At 40.3% G+C, this 18,562-nt stretch overlaps 5 protein-coding genes across 5 annotated transcripts in view; 2 read left to right on the top strand and 3 right to left on the bottom strand.

Annotated features, from left to right (window-relative positions):
- LOC135125339 (E3 ubiquitin-protein ligase RNF19A-like) overlaps positions 1-1,336 on the top strand; it is a 33,008-nt gene extending 31,672 nt beyond the window's left edge. The window contains exons 10-11 of the mRNA XM_064050839.1: positions 14-463; positions 520-1,336. Coding sequence (XP_063906909.1) covers positions 14-463; positions 520-933 — 864 coding nt within the window. The 3' untranslated portion in view covers positions 934-1,336. The remainder of the gene's footprint in view (positions 1-13; positions 464-519) is intronic.
- A 78-nt stretch (positions 1,337-1,414) lies between these two features.
- On the bottom strand, positions 1,415-4,237 carry LOC135125338 (zinc finger protein 208-like). The gene is made up of 2 exons (XM_064050838.1): positions 3,896-4,237; positions 1,415-3,434 (listed from the first exon to the last, which is right to left on the bottom strand). The coding sequence occupies exons 1-2, from the start codon at positions 4,060-4,062 to the stop codon at positions 1,559-1,561; spliced, it is 2,043 nt and encodes a 680-aa protein (XP_063906908.1). The 5' UTR covers positions 4,063-4,237; the 3' UTR covers positions 1,415-1,558.
- A 249-nt stretch (positions 4,238-4,486) lies between these two features.
- On the top strand, positions 4,487-5,554 carry LOC135125343 (ubiquinol-cytochrome-c reductase complex assembly factor 1-like). The gene is made up of 5 exons (XM_064050843.1): positions 4,487-4,656; positions 4,700-4,852; positions 4,907-5,149; positions 5,197-5,391; positions 5,439-5,554. The coding sequence occupies exons 1-5, from the start codon at positions 4,615-4,617 to the stop codon at positions 5,517-5,519; spliced, it is 714 nt and encodes a 237-aa protein (XP_063906913.1). The 5' UTR covers positions 4,487-4,614; the 3' UTR covers positions 5,520-5,554.
- Positions 5,517-7,779, bottom strand: LOC135125340 (sphingomyelin phosphodiesterase-like). The gene is made up of 9 exons (XM_064050840.1): positions 7,636-7,779; positions 7,314-7,591; positions 7,114-7,266; positions 6,832-7,068; positions 6,607-6,782; positions 6,369-6,560; positions 5,975-6,323; positions 5,738-5,928; positions 5,517-5,691 (listed from the first exon to the last, which is right to left on the bottom strand). The coding sequence occupies exons 1-9, from the start codon at positions 7,703-7,705 to the stop codon at positions 5,547-5,549; spliced, it is 1,791 nt and encodes a 596-aa protein (XP_063906910.1). The 5' UTR covers positions 7,706-7,779; the 3' UTR covers positions 5,517-5,546.
- A 9-nt stretch (positions 7,780-7,788) lies between these two features.
- On the bottom strand, positions 7,789-18,485 carry LOC135125341 (60S ribosomal export protein NMD3). Its single transcript, XM_064050841.1, has 6 exons — positions 18,328-18,485; positions 17,752-18,281; positions 17,408-17,701; positions 17,087-17,354; positions 8,164-8,340; positions 7,789-8,105 (listed from the first exon to the last, which is right to left on the bottom strand). The coding sequence occupies exons 1-6, from the start codon at positions 18,375-18,377 to the stop codon at positions 7,913-7,915; spliced, it is 1,512 nt and encodes a 503-aa protein (XP_063906911.1). The 5' UTR covers positions 18,378-18,485; the 3' UTR covers positions 7,789-7,912.
- Between the last annotated feature and the right edge of the window lie 77 nt (positions 18,486-18,562).

Consider the following 18,562-nt stretch of genomic DNA (forward strand, 5'->3'; position numbering starts at 1 on the left):
GTTGTTGTTTCAGGTGATGATCTCGCCGATCCTGGCCGGGCTGGCCGTGGGGATCGGGGTGCCGATTTTGCTGTTTTACGTTTACGGCGTCGTGCCGGTGTCGCTCTGTCGGAGCGGCGGCTGCGGCGGCGCCTCGTCTTCCGACGACTCGGCGATCGTGACGAACCGCGCCGGCGATACCTCCTCGATAGACGCGGTCAGCGCCAAGATGGCCAACCCTTCCATTGACGAGGCGTCGCTGTCGCTGGCGAGCGGCAGCCAGGTCTTGCGCGAGATGGACCGCGAGTCTTCCAGCACGGTGGCGTTGGCGGGGAGCGTGGGGGGGCCGGCGAGCCACAGGTTGGAGGTGCAGGCGGACTTGGCCTCGGCGCAGCGCTTCAGCATCAGCAGCCTGTCGGAGTCGGCGGGGGACGACGGGGGGGCTTCCACGAGGGCTCTGGCGGGCTCCATGCTGAACTACAAGGTGAGTCGCGACCTGGTGCCGCGTCAATGCACTCGATGTGACCGGCGTTGTTGCAGACGAACGGCAGCGACTCCTGCAGCTGCGTGACGACGGAGGACTGCGCCTCGGAGCGCGTGCGGTTCGACGACAACGTCAGCTTCATCGCGTCGTCGCAGGCGGAGAAGACGAGCATCGGCAGCAGCTGCAGCTTCAGGGCGAGATGTACAACGACGAAGCCGAGTCTGGCGAGGTCGGACCGGGTTTCGGACACTTTGAGCAACGACAGTATCTATATTGATATGGCAGCCGAAGACAAACCTCGCAAGTCTCAAGCGGCCATCTTGCGCAGCCAGTTCTTCCAGGACGGGAAGAGCGGCGACGATAAGACGATCATCGAAGTCTCCAACGAGACGTTGGACAAACAAGCGCAAGGGGACGCCGGGAACGAACTCAAGGTCAAGGTGGCGGCCTTCGAGACTTCCAAGTTATAGTCAAGTTCCGGATAAGACTGATGTGCATACGGTTAATTTATTTTGTTTTATTGGCTTAATTGTATGTTGCAAGCTATTGTATTATCGGTTTTTTATTTTTTCCGTCTACGTGGGATTTAAAGGATATATAATTCGTATTTTTAATGTATGTACATAAGGATGAATGTAAATAGCTAAGTTCTTGAAGTTTGTGTTCAGATATGGATATTATTGCCTTGTCTTGAAAAAAAAAACAAAAACATACTAAACGAAACGTAGGACACCTTCGAACCGAATTTTTCAACTGAAACGTACGAATAAATTAGTTTTTCGCGTCAAGACCACTTTCATTTGGTTTTTGTACGATTCGGCCCGCGGTGTGCCACGTTTTCCATGTACAAGTTGAAATAAAGCATTACGCAGACGGTCGTTTTTTATGTGCTCGTGTGAGGAAGAGGGGAACCGCCAGCAACAATTCTCCGTTCACCGGACAAAAACTACGTCAGTACTCATTGTTCTTTACTCGCTACCAGTACGTAATATATCAATAAAGTCTAAAAACAATATACTGTCAAATGCAAGATATGTACCTAGACACAGATTCTTAAAAGCTGCATATATGTATATATACCATAAAATCTATATTTCATATAATCTCTTCTTGAGCATCTACGTCCTCCTTGTTCTGCCTCGTGTTGTACCTCTTGACCACCTCGGGCTTGCTGTGCACCATCCTCATGTGCGAGTTGAAGCTGCTCTTCCACTTGGTGTCGAACAGACACACTGAACACTTGTAGATCCGCACGTTCTTCGAATTCGAGTGGACCCTCAGGTGCGACTTGAGACTCTCTCTCCACTTGGTGGTGAATCCGCACTTGCCGCACTTGTACGTCTGCGCCTCCTCCTGGCAGTGCATCTCGCGCATGTGTTTGGTCAAGAAGTACCTCGACTCGCCCTCGAACTCGCATTTGGCACACTTGTAAATCTGCGTGGAGTTATGCCGCTCCACGTGCTCTTTAAAATACTGCCGCCATATCGTGATGAACGAACAAATCGTACACCTGTAGACTTTGACCGAGTCGGGGTTGGTGTGCTTCTTGACGTGTTCGCGAAAATACTGCTTCCATTTCGTTTTGAACTTGCAGCTCTTGCAGCGGAAGACTTTGTCGGGGCTGCTGTGGAGCTTGACGTGCTCGCGGTAGCTCTGGCGCCAAGTCGTGGTGAATTCGCAGTCGTCGCACGAGTACTGCTTGAGTAGTTCCGGGGATTGGTGCTTCTTGACGTGCTCTTTGAAGTACTGGCGCCACTTGGTGACGAACTCGCACTCCGGGCACTTGTAAATCGGGATCAAATCGGGCGAGTCGTGCTTTTTGACGTGTTCTTTGAAGTACTGCTTCCACTTGGTTTGGAATTGACATTGCTGGCAGGTGTAGGTCTCGAGGTCGTCGCCGCCGCTGTGGAGTTTGACGTGACGCTTGAGATAGGTCTTGCTCCGGCTCTCGAAGGGACACTCGGGACACTTGTGCATCTTCACGTTCTCCGGCGGGTTGTGTATTGACATGTGCCCGTTCAAGCTATTCTTCCACTTCGTCTTGAACGTGCAGATATTGCACTGGTACAAAGGTACGATTTTGGACTCTCCGTGGACCGCTCGATGCCCGATCAAGCTATTCTTCCACTTGGTCTCGAATGGACACTCGGGACACTTGTAGCAAGCATCCGAGTCGTGCAGCTTGACGTGTCGCTTCAAGTACTGCTTCCACTTGGTCTTGAACACGCACTCCGAACACTGGTAGTACTCCACCTTATCCGTGATGTCGTGGCACTTCTTCAGATGATTCTTCAGGACGTACTTGCTCTCCGCCTCGAAGATGCACGCCGAACACTTCCACACCCTCACCTTCTTCGGACTGCTGTGCCTCTTCACGTGCTCCTTGAAGTACTGCTTCCACCGCGTCACGAACTGGCACTCCGCACACGTGTACGTCTTCACCGTGTGCGGCGCCGAATGAATCTTCATGTGCTCCTTCAAGTACTGCTTCCACTTGGTCTGGAAGCTGCACTCGGAGCACTTGTGCTTCTGTAAACTCTCGGGCAGGTGACTCTTGAGGTGCCGATTGAGGTACTGCTTCCAGTTGCTCTCGAACGTGCACTTGCCGCACTTGTAGATTTTGAGATTGGTGTCCTTCACCGAGTGGATGGACTGGTGCATCTTCAGACTCGTCTTCCATTTGGTCTGGAAGCTGCATTCGGTGCACTTGTACATGTCGAGCAGCTCGGGAGTGCTGTGGATGCGCACGTGCTTAGCGAGGTAGTTCTTCCACTTGGTCTTGTAGGAGCACTGCTTGCACTTGTACAGCTTGACGAACTCGGCGGCGCTGTGGGTCTTCATGTGGCCCCGAAGACTGTTCTTCCACTTGGTACGGAAGGAGCACTCGGAGCAGGTGAAGGTCTTGGAGGGGTCCGGCGGCTCGGGCTTCACGACAGGCAAGGGGGAGGGCGGGGCGGGGGGCGGAGAGTACCTGCAAACGAGCGAACTGTGAGCGGCGCGGGAAATTCAAACGCTCGAATGGGATTGGCCGCTGCGGCGGCGCGCTTTTTGAACGACCGCAGCGGCCAATCGGATCGCGCTTGGAGGGGGAAAAATGCAAAGAAAGGACCCGAATAGGACGGACAAACCAAAGAAACCACAAACGAAAACAATTTAAGATAAAATGAAAAAGATAAAAAAAATACGTTTATCACACAATTAGTTGTCTTTTTCATTATTCTTCGGATTCTAAACTACAAACACTCGCTATCTAATCTAACATTCAATAAACATAACAAGTCCCTTATCGAAACCAAAACAAACAAATCTGGAGAAAATAGTCCGGATTTTCTCGCTCTGTTGTTGTCACGTTTATCCACAAACCACCACCTCCGGGCGCCCCCACACCCCCAAATCCCTCTAACCCTCTACTCCACTCCAACAAAAAAATACCTTTCGTAGTGAATACTACTGTATTCCTCCGTTTCATTCTTGATTTCCACCTTGACGATGTCATACTCCGGGTGTTCCTCCTCGCACTCGATCTCCACATCGCTCGTTTGCTCCGTCTTCACAAAAACATTATTGTAATCGAAATTTTCTACATTTTCTTTACTCATTTTTATTTATTTCTTCAGCTGTCAACACTCCCAGTATCCTACTTATTCGCACATTTGTTACACACCCCGCTGCTCCTCCGCTTCGTCAGTTCCTTTATTTTCGTACTTTTCTTCATCCATCACAACATTTTACCGATTGTATTTTTCCCTTTTTTATTAATCTTGTTTATTAAAAAATAAATAAACCGCAGCGCCATCTCTGCGCCGGGATTGGTCGAGCGGGGGCGCCAAGTTTGAATGTGGGTGCATTCGAACAAAAACAATCAACTTTTTTTGAGTATGTAGTACTCCGGGGATACACTTATAGCACCAGAAGTCACTTTAATTGTGAATTTGGCGAAAATAATCCGAATTGGCGATTCTATCAATACTAGTGCGTTTATAGGTTAGGTGAAAGTATGCGTGTCGCGTTATGCAACCAACAATACACGCTCTCGTGCCTATTCTATAATAAGAATGACATTAGTCGATATAACCTCACTTTTACAAACAATTACGAAATCACCGAAGAACAATTTCATTTAAACACAAAACAGTCAATTATCAGTCAAAATGAACGTCTCCCGGTTGTGTTTAACCCTACGGGCTATAAAGGTAACTCCCACACCAAATTTTTTTACCTAACCTCAAATTGTAGCCCCCTTACTGCCACCCGAACTACGTGAAATTGGCTACTTGCTACCACCAGAGGCGCCCCATTTCCAACGTAGAAGCCAAACACTCACAAAAAGACGACTCTCTAGTTAAGAAAATAGTGAAAAAGATACCTTTTTTTAACCCCTCTAAAACGGTAATGTCGCCCCCTTTTTTCCGACGGAGTTTCAGTTAAAGTAACCCCTTGTAGCAAATAATGGCCTCGGGCTACTTTCTCTACGAAAGCGTGGCCGACAAAGTCAACTATTTGGACTTTTTCCAAGAACTGGACCTCCCTGACACGTTTTATTCGTGGTTTGTGGTCACGGAGCTCCACATTTGGATGATTTCGGCACGGGCTATGGCGGAGGGTGATGATGGGAGGTTGTTGCGGAACTATCTAGTGGAAGCTTTGTGGAATGACGTTGGACAACGAATAAAGAGGCTTGGAGGGGTTGTTAGTTGCTTTGGGGCGACTTTAAATAACGTGGTTACTTGTAGGAGAGTAATCCGGCGGCTGCACGTGAACAAGTAACCCAGTTATCGGAACAACTGCAAGCTGCTCTTATAGCGTACGACGAGGGGCTGCAGGGGGACGATATCGTGCTAGCGGGGGCTTTGTGGAGGCGCTTTTATCAACAAGGAGACGTCGAAATTACGTACCTAGACATGCTGGTGCGATACATCCGAAAACAGGTTTTTTTCCCATGCGTGGTGACGCTTTCTCTACTATAGTGTTGTAGATGCGGTTACTGGATCACCTATCAGGGGAAAACCTCCAAGACACTAAAAATATAAAGTGGATTCCTTTGAAACAACACTAAGTTTGAAGACTTTTATTAATAAATTGTTCATTGTTTGTGGTGAGTCTTCGTCATTTGTTGGCACCGAAGCATCTCCAGAGTTTCCACTGCGGTGATTCCGCACACCAATTTTTTCATACACAAGTCGTCGCAGCCGGGTTTGACATGAGGGGCACTGTCACGACCTTGAAACCTATACAAAAAAAATCAAACTTTTTTTTAACAAGTGGGGGAAATACCGAAAATATTGTTGTGCCAACGTCTTGTTTTTCCCCATCCTTGCCACCAAATCCCCTAGAGCCTCGTTAGAGGTATTTTTCAACCCATAGTCACTCTTGAACGAGTACAATTTAAACCACTGCGGCGGATTTTTCCTATCTAAGTTGGCTTTGGTCAGATTGTACGTGTAATGATCGTAATCTAGCACCCTCTGAAAGTCTGGCGTTATTGGCGACCAATCACATCGTCGTTCTTACGTAAGTGGCGGGGTCGACGTCATACGTGCGGTAGTTGGGGTTGAAACCCACGAACGTCGTAAAGCTGCCGGCATTAAAGGCCACATTGATCACTTTGGTTGTGTTGACATCACGGAAGAGGCGGAGCTCGTCTAAGTGGGTGTGGCCGTTAAATTGCGCCGCTATGATTGGTGCAAACCTCTGCACGATCTGTCGGAATTGGTTGCTCCATCGTTGGTTACACAACAACTCTCCTGGAGGAATATGGGACAAAATATGGACAATTTCGCCGTTTTTCTCCGCTTTTGTTAGAGTCGCGGTGAGCCAATTGAGCTGCCCGTAGGGGTCGTGGTCATCGTAGATCAGCCATCTTGGAAACATAATCATGTGGTTTGAAATGAGATTAAATACTTACAAGTTGCTAACGAAACACACGTTGGAATTGAGGGCGATTATTCGGAATTTGGGGCGCACTAAGACGGTGTAGTAGCCTCCAGTTTTGATATCGCTGACTGTGCTGTTGGGTAGCCACCGGGCCCATTCTGATGCCACTAAATCGAACATCCACTGGGTGGAAATCGCCGCAGTTACATTCCGCTCCGACCAGCTACTTAGTATTAGTTTCGCCGGAATTGACACCTCACTATACTTACAAGTCGGTGGGATGCGGTTCGTGGTTGCCCAAAATGGCAAAAACTGTAGTATTGTCAAATGTGTCCTTGAAATGCTGAAACAATTTTTTGAGGGCCTTCGTGTTGTCGTCCTTGTTAGTAGCCCACGATCTATGACTAATAATATCGCCGGTGTAGTACACAAGGTCGTACGTTTCCTAATAATAATAATAATACTATTTTGTGTTTCAAGGTTGTTTTTTTTACGTTAAGATTCGTCAAGTAGGCCGTAAAGTTGGTGACTGAGTGCCACGGAATGTCACACACGTGGTAGTCGCCCCAGAAGCCGGCCTCAGACGCGGGCGTGGGGGCGGGGCCATTGCCCTTCTGGCAACAGAGCGGCAAATCACAGGCCGCGTTGCTCCCGGGCTCGTAGAGGGGGTCGTAGTGGAAGTCCGTGAGGTGGAGAATCTTCAAAGGGGCGGCGCTTGCGTGATGACGATGCTGAAACAACCAGTCACAAAGCGCCACGTCAACAATCACACGTACCTCGTGCCGGTGGGTGTGTCTTAGCTTCGCCGGTATGGGGACCGTCCACGGGTTGGCGTTGGGGTCCACGCAGCCCTTAGACTGGAAATAAATCCCGCAGATGCGGCTCGCCGCCAATTCTTTTCGATTATCCATAATGTACAGAGCCGTATCCTAAAAATAAAATGTTTTTCATGGGGTATTGGGTATAAGGGACGTACTATCTCGATGTTGATGTAGCCGGCGCAGGCTACGGGCCCCCAATCCGTGAAAACCCGGCACAGTTTGTTGAAAAAGTCCACCATAGAGTCTTTGCTGGCGCCCACTCGACGGTACGCCAGGATTTGGGAGAACACGAGGTCGCATGTTTGGCAGAGGACGTCGTCTGCGAGCTTTTTGTCGCCGATTTTGAGCACTTGTTTGACCAGAGAGGCGAGTTTGTGCGGGGATTTGCCCAGTCTGACGAAATCGACTTCGTTGGAGATGATTCCGGGGAGATCTGGACTGAGTTTAGCAACGTGGGGTCACCAGTTTGGGGCTTACCTTGGAGTGGGTGTGTCGCGAAAATCGTGGATATTGAAAGGGCGATTACCAAGAAGGGTAGGACGTGCATTTTGGACACGAACTGTTCGTCGAAACAGTGAAAGAACTTTGACTTTTCGACTGTAATCGGGTTAATGTCACAGGGCAACTTGATACCATTTATTTGTTATTTATTACCACGAAACAACAATCTTTTTATAGTTAATTGTAAATGTATTTAACATGATAACATTTTTCGTGGTTAATTATATATTTAACAACATGATAACAGTTTTTGTTATTCGTCGGCCATTTCGACGTCGTCTATGACCAAGTCGTCGAGCATTTCCGCCAAGGTTATTCTCGGAATGGTCTCGTCGGTTTCGTCGGTGGAGTCAACGGGGATTTGTTTGCTGTTGTCTTTGAAGATGTTGATGTTTTGTCGTAGGTCTGGGTCTTCTTCTAAGTCGTCTAAGAACTCGTTGTAGTCTCTGAAAAGTGTACGTTTTTTTGTAAACTGTGGATTTTGTTTGGTGTTTATTTTTTTACCTGGTGTCTGTGATCAGGCCGTTAGCTTCTTCTGTCAGATGTTTCAGTTTCCACATTCTTCGCTTCTTCCGTTCGCTCTTGTCGTAGTATTTCTTCACGAGAACTACGTCTGGGATGTTGTTTCTCTCCAGTTTATCAAAGTTGGCATCGTTGATGTTGCTGTCTTCTAAGTTATAGCTGGAAAATTGTAAACTCAATTATCACGGTTACTTGAATAGCTATCATGACGGCGACTTCAGATTTGTAATTATCGGAAAATTGTTTTACAAGATGGCACGAATTCCCGGTTTATTCGAGTCACTTTAAGCATCTTTCCGGAAAATTTATGAAAATTGTAAACTCGATTTTCACATTTATTTAAATATACATCGTGATGCCTACTTCGGATTCGTAATTAGTGGAAAATAACTTACATAATCGCACCATTTCCCGATTTATTTGAGTTAATTTAACCATTTTTCCAGAAAAGTTATGCAAATTGTAAACTCGATTTTCACGGTTATTGGAAGGCTATCTGAGGACGACCTCGGATTCGTAATTAGTAGAAGATTATGACACCAATTCTCGACAGATTGGAGCCATTTTTACCATTCATTCGGAAAATTTTTGGAAATTGTAAACTCGATTTTCAGGCTTATTTAAACAAATATCGTAACGCCTAATTCGGATTCTTAATTAGGCGAAAATTATTTACATGATGGCACCAATTCTCGATTTATTTGTGTCACATTTAACATTTTTCCGGAAATTTTCTGAAAATTGTAAACTCGATTTTCACGGTTATTCGAAAGGCTAAAATGCGGAGGACCTCGGATTTATAATTAGCAGAAAATTATCAACAATATCACACCAAGTCCCGATAGGTTGAAGTTATTTTCACTATTTTTTCGGAAAATTTTTCAAATTGTAAACTCGATTATCAAGTTTACTTAAATATAAATGGTGATGCCTATTTTGGATTCGTAATTAGTTGAAAATAATTTACATGAAGGCATCATTTCCCGAGTTATTTGAGTTACTTTAACCGTTTTTCCGGATTTCTGAAAATTGTAAACTCGATTTTTTTTCGGACGGCTATCTGAGGACGACCTCGGATTCGTAGGTAATAGAAGATTATCTACATGCCACAAATTCCCGATAGTTCGGAGATATTTTGATCATTTTTTCTGGAAATTTCTCAAATTGTAAACTCAATTTTCACGTTTACTTAAACGGATATTTGTGATGCCAACTTCGGATTCTTAATTAACGGAAAATTATTTAAAATATGACACAAATTCTCAAACGATTGGAGCCAGTTTCACAAATTTTTAAAAACTTTTTGAAAATTGTAAAGTCAATTTTCACGCTAATCTGAATAGCTATTGTGACAGCGACTTCAGATTCGTGATTAGTGGAAGACATGATGTAACCAATTCCTGGTTTATTTGAGCCACATTAACCATTTTTCCGGAAAATTTTCGAAAATTGTAAATTCGATTTTCACGTTTATTTGAAAGGCTATCATGAGGACGACCTCAGATTCGTAGTTCGTAGAAGATTTCCAACATGAAACAAATTCCCTATAGATCGGAACAATTTTTACTATTTTTCGCAGAAAATTTCTTGTATTGTAAACTCGATTTTCACGGTTATTCGAAACGCTAAAATGCGGAGGACCTCGGATTTATAATTAGCAGAAAATTATCAACAATATGACACCAATTCCCGATAGATTGGAGTTATTTTCACTATTTTTTCGGAAAATGTTTCAAATTGTAAACTCGATTTTCACGTTTATTTAAATAGAAATGATGAAGTCTATTTCAGATTGGTAATCAGTTGAAAATAATTTACATGATGGCATCATTTCCCGAGTTATTTGAGTTACTTTAACCGTTTTTCCGGAAAATTTCTGAAAATTGTAAACTCGATTTTTACAGTTATTTGGAAGGCTATCTGAGGACGACCTCGGAATCGTAGGTAATAGAAGATTATCTACATGCCACAAATTCCCGATAGTTCGTAGATATTTTGCTCCTTTTTTCTGGAAATTTCTCAAATTGTAAACTCAATTTTCACGTTTACTTAAACAGATATTTGTAATGCCAACTTCAGATTCTTAATTAACGGAAAATTATTTAAAATATGACACAAATTCTCAAACGATTGAAGCTACTTTCACAAATTTTTAAAAACTTTTTGAAAATTGTAAACTCAATTTTCACGCTAATCTGAATAGCTATTGTGGCAATGACTTCAGATTCGGGATTAATGGAAGTTTATTTACATGATGTGACCAATTCCGGGTTTATTTGAGTCACATTAACTATTTTTCCGGAAAATTTTCGAAAGTTGTAAATTCGATTTTCACGTTTATTTGAAAGGCTATCTGAGGACGACCTCCGATTCGTAGTTAGTAGAAGATTACCAACATGAAACAAATTCCCTATAGATCGGAACAATTTTTACCATTTTTTTCAGAAAATTTCTCGTATTGTAAACTCGATTTTCACGGTTATTCGAAAGGCTAAAATGCAGAGGACCTCGCATTTATTATTAGCAGAAAATTATCAACAATATGACACCAATTCCCGATAGATTGGAGTCATTTTCACTATTTTGTCGGAAAATTTTTCAAATTGTAAACTCGATTTTCACGTTTATTTAAATAGAAATGGTGAAGTCTATTTCGGATTCGTAATTACTGGAAAATAATTTGCATGAAGGCATCGCTTTCCGAGTTATTTGAGTTACTTTAACCGTTTTTCCGGAAAATTTCTGAAAATTGTAAACTCGATTTTCACGGTTATTTGGAAGGCTATCTGAGGACGACCTCGGATTCATAGGTAATAGAAGATTATTTACATGACATAAATTCCCGATATTTCGGAGAGATTTTGATCATTTCTTCGGGAAATTTCTCAAATTGTAAACTCAATTTTCACGTTTACTTAAACAGATATTTGTGATGCCAACTTCGGATTCTTAATTTACGGAAAATTATTTAAAATATGACACAAATTCTCAAACGATTGAAGCTACTTTCACAAATTTTTAAAAACTTTTTGAAAATTGTAAACTCAATTTTCACGTTAATCTGAATAGCTATTGTGACAGCGACTTCAGATTCGTGATTAGTGGACGATTATTTACATGATGTAACCAATTCCCGATTTATTTGAGCCACATTAACCATTTTTCCGGAAAATTTTCGAAAATTGTAAACTCGATTTTCACGTTTATTTGAAAGGCTATCATGAGGACGACCTCAGATTCGTGGTTAGTAGAAGATTACCAACATGAAACAAATTCCCTATAGATCGGAACAATTTTTACCATTTTTTTCAGAAAATTTCTCGTATTGTAAACTCGATTTTCACGGTTATTCGAAAAGCTAAAATGCAGAGGACCTCGAATTTATGATTAGCAGAAAATTATCAACAATATGACACCAATTCCCGATAGATTGGAGTCATTTTCACTATTTTGTCGGAAAATTTTTCAAATTGTAAACTCGACTTTCACGTTTATTTAAATAAAAAAAGTGAAGTCTATTTCGGATTTGTAATCAGTTGAAAATAATTTATATGATGGCATCACTTCCCGAGTTATTTGAGTTACTTTAACAGTTTTTCCGGAAAATTTCTGAAAATTGTAAATTCGATTTTCACGGTTATTTGGAAGGCTGTCTGAGGACGACCTCGGATTCGTAGGTAATAGAAGAATATCTACATGCCACAAATTCCCGATGGTTCGGATTTTTCTGTAAATTTCTTAAGTTGTAAACTCAATTTTCACGTTTACTTAAACAGATAATTGTGATGCCAACTTCGGATTCTTAATTAACGGAAAATTATTTAAAATATGACACAAATTCTCAAACAATTGAAGCTACTTTCACAAATTTTTAAAAACTTTTTGAAAATTGTAAACTCAATTTTCACGTTTATTTAAATAGAAATGGTGATGTCTATTTCGGATTCGTAATGAGTTGAAAATAATTTACATGATGGCAGCGTTTCCCGAGTTATTTCACTTTAAGCATATTTCCGGAAAATTTATGAAAATTGTAAACTCGATTTTCACATTTACTTAAGTATACATCGTGATGCCTACTTCGGATTCGTAATTAGTAGAAAATAACTTACATAATCGCACCATTTCCCGATTTATTTGAGTTAATTTAACCATTTTTCCAGAAAAGTTTTGAAAATTGTAAACTGTTATTGGAAGGCTATCTGAGGACGACCTCGGATTCGTAATTAGTAGAAGATTATGACACCAATTCTCGACATATTGGAGCCATTTTTACCATTCATTCGGAAAATTTTTGGAAATTGTAAACTCGATTTTCACCCTTATTTAAACAAATATCGTAACGTCTAATTCGGATTCTTAATTAGGCGAAAATTATTTACATGATTGCGCCAATTCTCGATTTATTTGTGTTACTTTTCCGGAAATTTTCTGAAAATTGTAAACTGGATTTTCACGGTTATTCGAAAGGCTAAAATGCGGAGGAGCTTGGATTTATAATTAGCAGAAAATTATCAACAATATGACACCAATTCCCGATAGATTGAAGTTATTTGCATTATTTTTTCGGAAAATTTTTCAAATTGTAAACTCGATTTTCACGTTTGTTTAAATAGAAATGGTGAAGTCTATTTCGGATTCGTAATTACTGGAAAATAATTTGCATGAAGGCATCGCTTTCCGAGTTATTTGAGTTACTTTAACCGTTTTTCCGGAAAATTTCTGAAAATTGTAAACTCGATTTTCACGGTTATTTGGAAGGCTATTTGAGGAAGACCTCGGATTCGTAGGTAATAGAAGATTATCTACATTCCACAAATTCCCGATAGTTCGGAGATATTTTGATCATTTTCTCTGGAAATTTCTCAAATTGTAAACTGAATTTTCAAGTTTACTTAAACGGATATTTGTGATGCCAACTTCGGATTCTTAATTTACGGAAAATTATTTAAAATATGACACCAATTCTCAAACGATTGAAGCTACTTTCACAAATTTTTAAAAACTTTTTGAAAATTGTAAACTCAATTTTCACGCTAATCTGAATAGCTATTGTGACAACGACTGCAGATTCGTAATTAGTGGAAGATTATTTACATGATGTAACCAATTCCCGGTTTATTTGAGTCACATTAACCATTTTTTCGGAAAATTTTCGAAAATTGTAAATTTGGTTTTCACGTTTATTTGAAAGGCTATCATCTCAGATTCGTAGTTAATAGAAGATTACCAACATGAAACAAATTCCCTATAGATCGGAACAATTTTTACCATTTTTTTCAGAAAATTTCTCGTATTGTAAACTCGATTTTCACAGTTATTCGAAAGGCTAAAATGCGGAGGAATTCGGATTTATAATTAGCAGAAAATTATCAACAATATCACACCAAATCCCGACAGATTGGAGTTATTTTCACTACTTTTTCGGAAAATTTTTCAAATTGTAAACTCGATTTTCACGTTTATTTAAATAGAAATGGTGAAATTTATTTCGGATTCGAAATCAGTTGAAAATAATTTACATGAAGGCACCATTTCCCGAGTTATTTGAGTTACTTTAACCGTTTTTCCGGAAAATTTCTAAAAATTGTAAACTCGATTTTTACGGTTATCTGGAAGGCTATCTGAGAACGACCTCGGATTCGTAGGTAACAGAAGATTATCTACATGCCATAAATTCCCGATGGTTCGGAGATAGTTTGATCATTTCTTCGGGAAATTTCTCAAATTGTAAACTCAATTTTCACGTTTACTTAAACAGATATTTGTGATGCCAACTTCGGATTCTTAATTAACGGAAAATTATTTAAAATATGACACAAATTTTCAAACGATTGAAGCTACTTTGACAAATTTTTAAAAACTTTTTGAAAATTGTAAACTCAAATTTTCGAAAATTGTAAATTCGATTTTCACGTTTATTTGAAAGGCTATCATGAGGACAACTTCAGATTCGTAGTTAGTAGAAGATTACCAACATGAAACAAATTCCCTATAGATCGGAACAATTTGTACCATTTTTTTCAGAAAATTTCTAGTTTTGTAAACTCGATTTTCACGGTTATATAAATAGAAATGGTGAAGTCTATTTCGGATTCGTAATTAGTTGAAAATAATTTATATGATGGCATCGTTTCCCGAGTTATTTGAGTTACTTAAACCGTTTTTCCGGAAAATTTCTGAAAATTGTAAACTCGATTTTCACGGTTATTTGAAAGGCTATTTGAGGAAGACCTCGGATTCGTAGGTAATAGAAGATTATCTACATTCCACAAATCCCCGATAGTTCGGATTTGATCATTTTATCGGGAAATTTCTCACATTGTAAACTCAATTTTCACGTTTACTTAAACGGATATTTGTGATGCCAACTTCGGATTCTTAATTTACGGAAAATTATTTAAAATATGACACAAATTCTCAAAGGATTGAAGCTAGTTTCACAAATTTTTAAAAACTTTTTGAAAATTGTAAACTCAATTTTCACGCTAATCTGAATAGCTATTGTGACAGCGACTACGGGTTCGTGATTAGTGGACGATTATTTACATGATGTAACGAATTCCCGGTTTACTTGAGTCATATTTACCATTTTTCCGGAAAATTTTCGAAAATCGTAAACTCGATTTTCACGTTTATTTGAAACGCTATCATGAGGACGATCTCAGATTCGTAGTTAGTAGAAGATTACCAACATGAAACAAATTCCCTATAGATCGGAACAATTTTTACCATTTTTTCAGAAAATTTCTCGTGTTGTAAACTCGATTTTCACAGTTATTCGAAAAGCTAAAATGCGGAGGAATTCGGATTTATAATTAGCAGAAAATTATCAACAATATCACACCAATTCCCGATGGATTGGAGTCATTTTCACTATTTTATCGGAAAATTTTTCAAATTGTAAACTCGATTTTCACGTTCATTTAAATAGAAATGGTGATGCGTATTTCGGATTCGTAATTAGTTGAAAATAATTTACATGAAGGCACCATTTCCCGAGTTATTTGAGTTACTTTAACCGTTTTTCCGGAAAATTTCTGAAAATTGTAAACTCGATTTTCACGGTTATTTGGCAAGCTACCTGAGGACGACCTGGGATTCGTAGGTAATAGAAGATTATCTACATGACACAAATTCCCGATAGTTCGGAGATATTTTGATGATTTTTTCGGGAAATTTCTCACATTGTAAACTCAATTTTCACGCTTACTTAAACGGATATTTGTGATGCCAACTTCGGATTCTTAATTAACGGATATGACACAAATTCTCAAACGATTGAAGCTAGTTTCACAAATTTTTAAAAACTTTTTGAAAATTGTAAACTCAATTTTCACGCTAATCTGAACAGCTATTGTGACAGCGACTTCAGATTCGTGATTAGTGGAAGATTATTTACATGATGTAACGAATTCCCGGTTTATTTGAGTCATATTAACCATTTTCCCGGAAAATTTTCGAAAATTGTAAACTCGATTCTCACGTTTATTTGAAAGGCTATCATGAGGACGACCTCAGATTCGTGGTTAGTAGAAGATTACCAACATGAAACAAATTCCCTATGGATCGGAACAGTTTTTACCATTTTTTTCAGAAAATTTCTCGTATTGTAAACTCGATTTTCACGGTTATTCGAAAGGCTAAAATGCGGAGGACCTCGAATTTATAATTATCAGAAAATTATCAACAATATCACACCAATTCCCGAAAGATTGGAGTCATTTTCACTATTTTGTGGGAAAATTTTTCAAATTGTAAACTCGATTTTCACGTTTATTTAAATGGAAATGGTGAAGTCTATTTCGGATTTGTAATCAGTTGAAAATAATTTATATGATGGCATCATTTTCCGAGTTATTTGAGTTACTTTAACAGTTTTTCCGGAAAATTTCTGAAAATTGTAAACTCGATTTTCACGGTTATTTGGAAGGCTGTCTGAGGACGACCTCGGATTCGTAGGTAATAGAACATTATCTACATGCCACAAATTCCCGATAGTTCGGAGATATTTTGATTATTTTTTCGAGAAATTTGGAAATTTCTCAAGTTTACTTAAACGGATATTTGTGATGCCAACTTCGGATTCTTAATTAACGGAAAATTATTTAAAATATGACACAAATTCTCAAACGATTGAAGCTAGTTTCACAAATTTTTAAAAACTTTTTGAAAATTGTAAACTCAATTTTCACGCTAATCTGAATAGCTATTGTGACAGGGACTTCAGATTCATGATTAGTGGAAAATTATTTACATGATATAACCAATTCCCGCTTTATTTGAGTCATATCTACCATTTTTCCGGAAAATTTTCGAAAATTGTAAACTCGATTTTCACGTTTATTTAAATAGAAATGGTGATACCGATTTCGGATTCGTAATTAGTGGAAAATAATTTACATGAGGGCATCGTTTCCCGAGTTATGCGAGTTACTTTAACCGTTTTCCCGGAAAATTTCTCAAAATTGTAAACTCGATTTTCACGTTTATTTGAAAGGCTATCTGAGGACGACCTCGGATTCGTAATTGGTAGAAGATTATGACACCAATTCTCGACGGATTGGAACCATTTTTACCATTCATTCGGAAAATTTTTGGAAATTGTAAACTCGATTTTCACGCCAATCAGAATAGCTACGATAACGACGACTTCAGATTCGTTATTAATGGAAGATTATTTACAAGAATGCGCCATTTCCCGGTTTATTTGAGCGAGTTTAACCATTTTTCCGGAAAATTTCGAAAATTATAAACTTGATTTTTACGTTTATTAGAAAATTGAGGACATCGAATTTTTTCGGAAAATTTTTAGAAATTGTAAACTCGATTATCACACTTATTTGAAAGTGTATCGTCACGATTTCGAACATTTTTTTACAAAACCAAAAAAAAAACTACCAACCCTAAAACGTAGTCTCCAGGCTTCAAAATGTGCCCCAAATGCGTCCTAGTATGAATAGTATTATCATTAACCCCCAACTCCGAAGCCCTGACCACCCAAATATCCGCCAAAACGTGCTTATTTGAAATAGCCCCTTGTCCTGGAAAAGTGCGCCGGTCCTTATCCATAATAGGCTCTATATCCATAACCACGTATTCAACCAACTGTTTGGGGTTGCAAATGGGGTTAAAGGGGTTGCGCCAATACACAGTGCTATTAATTTCAGCAACTAAAAACCCAACAAAAATAAAAATTGACACAATTTTACACAAAAATAGTTACTTTGTGCTCTGGAAGGATCAATCAAGTGAAGCGAGTTGGTAACCCTGTATACTAAACACAACGGCGAAATCCCCCCGAGTTGTTGCGTCAGCTTCTTCGGCAAACACACCAAACTGTCTTTGGACACCGGGAGAATCTCCACAGAGTAAGTAAACTTGTAGTTGTACAAATTGCTGTGAATATCATGGGAGATCAATTTTTTTGAGTGACTGGATTTACACGGAAGAACCGCGGAGAGAAAATCAACCATTTTGCGGGCATGGGCTTCAGTGGCGTAGAAAAAATCTAAACCATCTGGAATCAATTTATAAGTCATTTATGATCATCTACGTGATTTTTTTTACCATGAATGGGTTTTATCCCCAATGTATCACTATGCGCCTTATGCTTCAAAATCATCTGCTCCAAATAAAAAAACGTCTTCTTATTCTCCCCTTTCTGGCGAACTTGCACCAACGCCCTCCAGAAATACTGCGCCTCGCTCCTGTGGCAGTCGTCGCACATGTGGTGCGACACCACATAATCCACAACGAAAACCTGCTCCAAAACAGCCCCCCCGAACACCTCTCCATGCACAGTTAGTTTCACTTTGATGCGTTTCGAGTGGGGCTCAGTCCACACAAAACCGGCGTCAACGAGCTTCACTTTACCCAAGCCTTTGAGCTTTTTCAAACATAGGGTGAGCAACTCCTTGGATTCTAGAACGCAGTGGACCCATTCTGATGGGGGGTTAAAGTAGCGTTCACACCCTTTACAGAATTGGAGCACGATTTGCTTGGGGATGCCTTCGGTGATGTCGACGCGGGTGCGTAAGCACATGACGCACATGTTGGACGGGTTGGGGGCTATGGGGGTGCCGCAGTCGCAACATAGTCTGAAAAAGAGAGGTTAGTTGAGGTTAGGTTTTCGGGAGTACTTACATTTTGTTGGCGGTGGGTTCTGATGATTGCGGGGTGGGAATGTACTCCATTTGGTGCTTTCTTTGCAATTTCTGCGACTGATTATTGAGAAGAAAGGGTTTAACACGTGCTTAAATAGTGGAAAAGTTGTCAAATGTCAAAATCGTATGGAAAATTAGAAAGCAGCTTTAGGGTTTTTAGTTTTATGGCTAAAACTGATGTGTCAATAGTGTCGACAAGTGTATTATTGGTTGCC

This window comes from Zophobas morio, unplaced genomic scaffold (assembly GCF_036711695.1).
Source record: "Zophobas morio isolate AGI-343-1 ecotype UQ-CSIRO unplaced genomic scaffold, CSIRO_AGI_Zmor_V1 ptg000008l, whole genome shotgun sequence".
Classification (NCBI taxonomy): Eukaryota; Metazoa; Arthropoda; class Insecta; order Coleoptera; family Tenebrionidae; genus Zophobas; species Zophobas morio.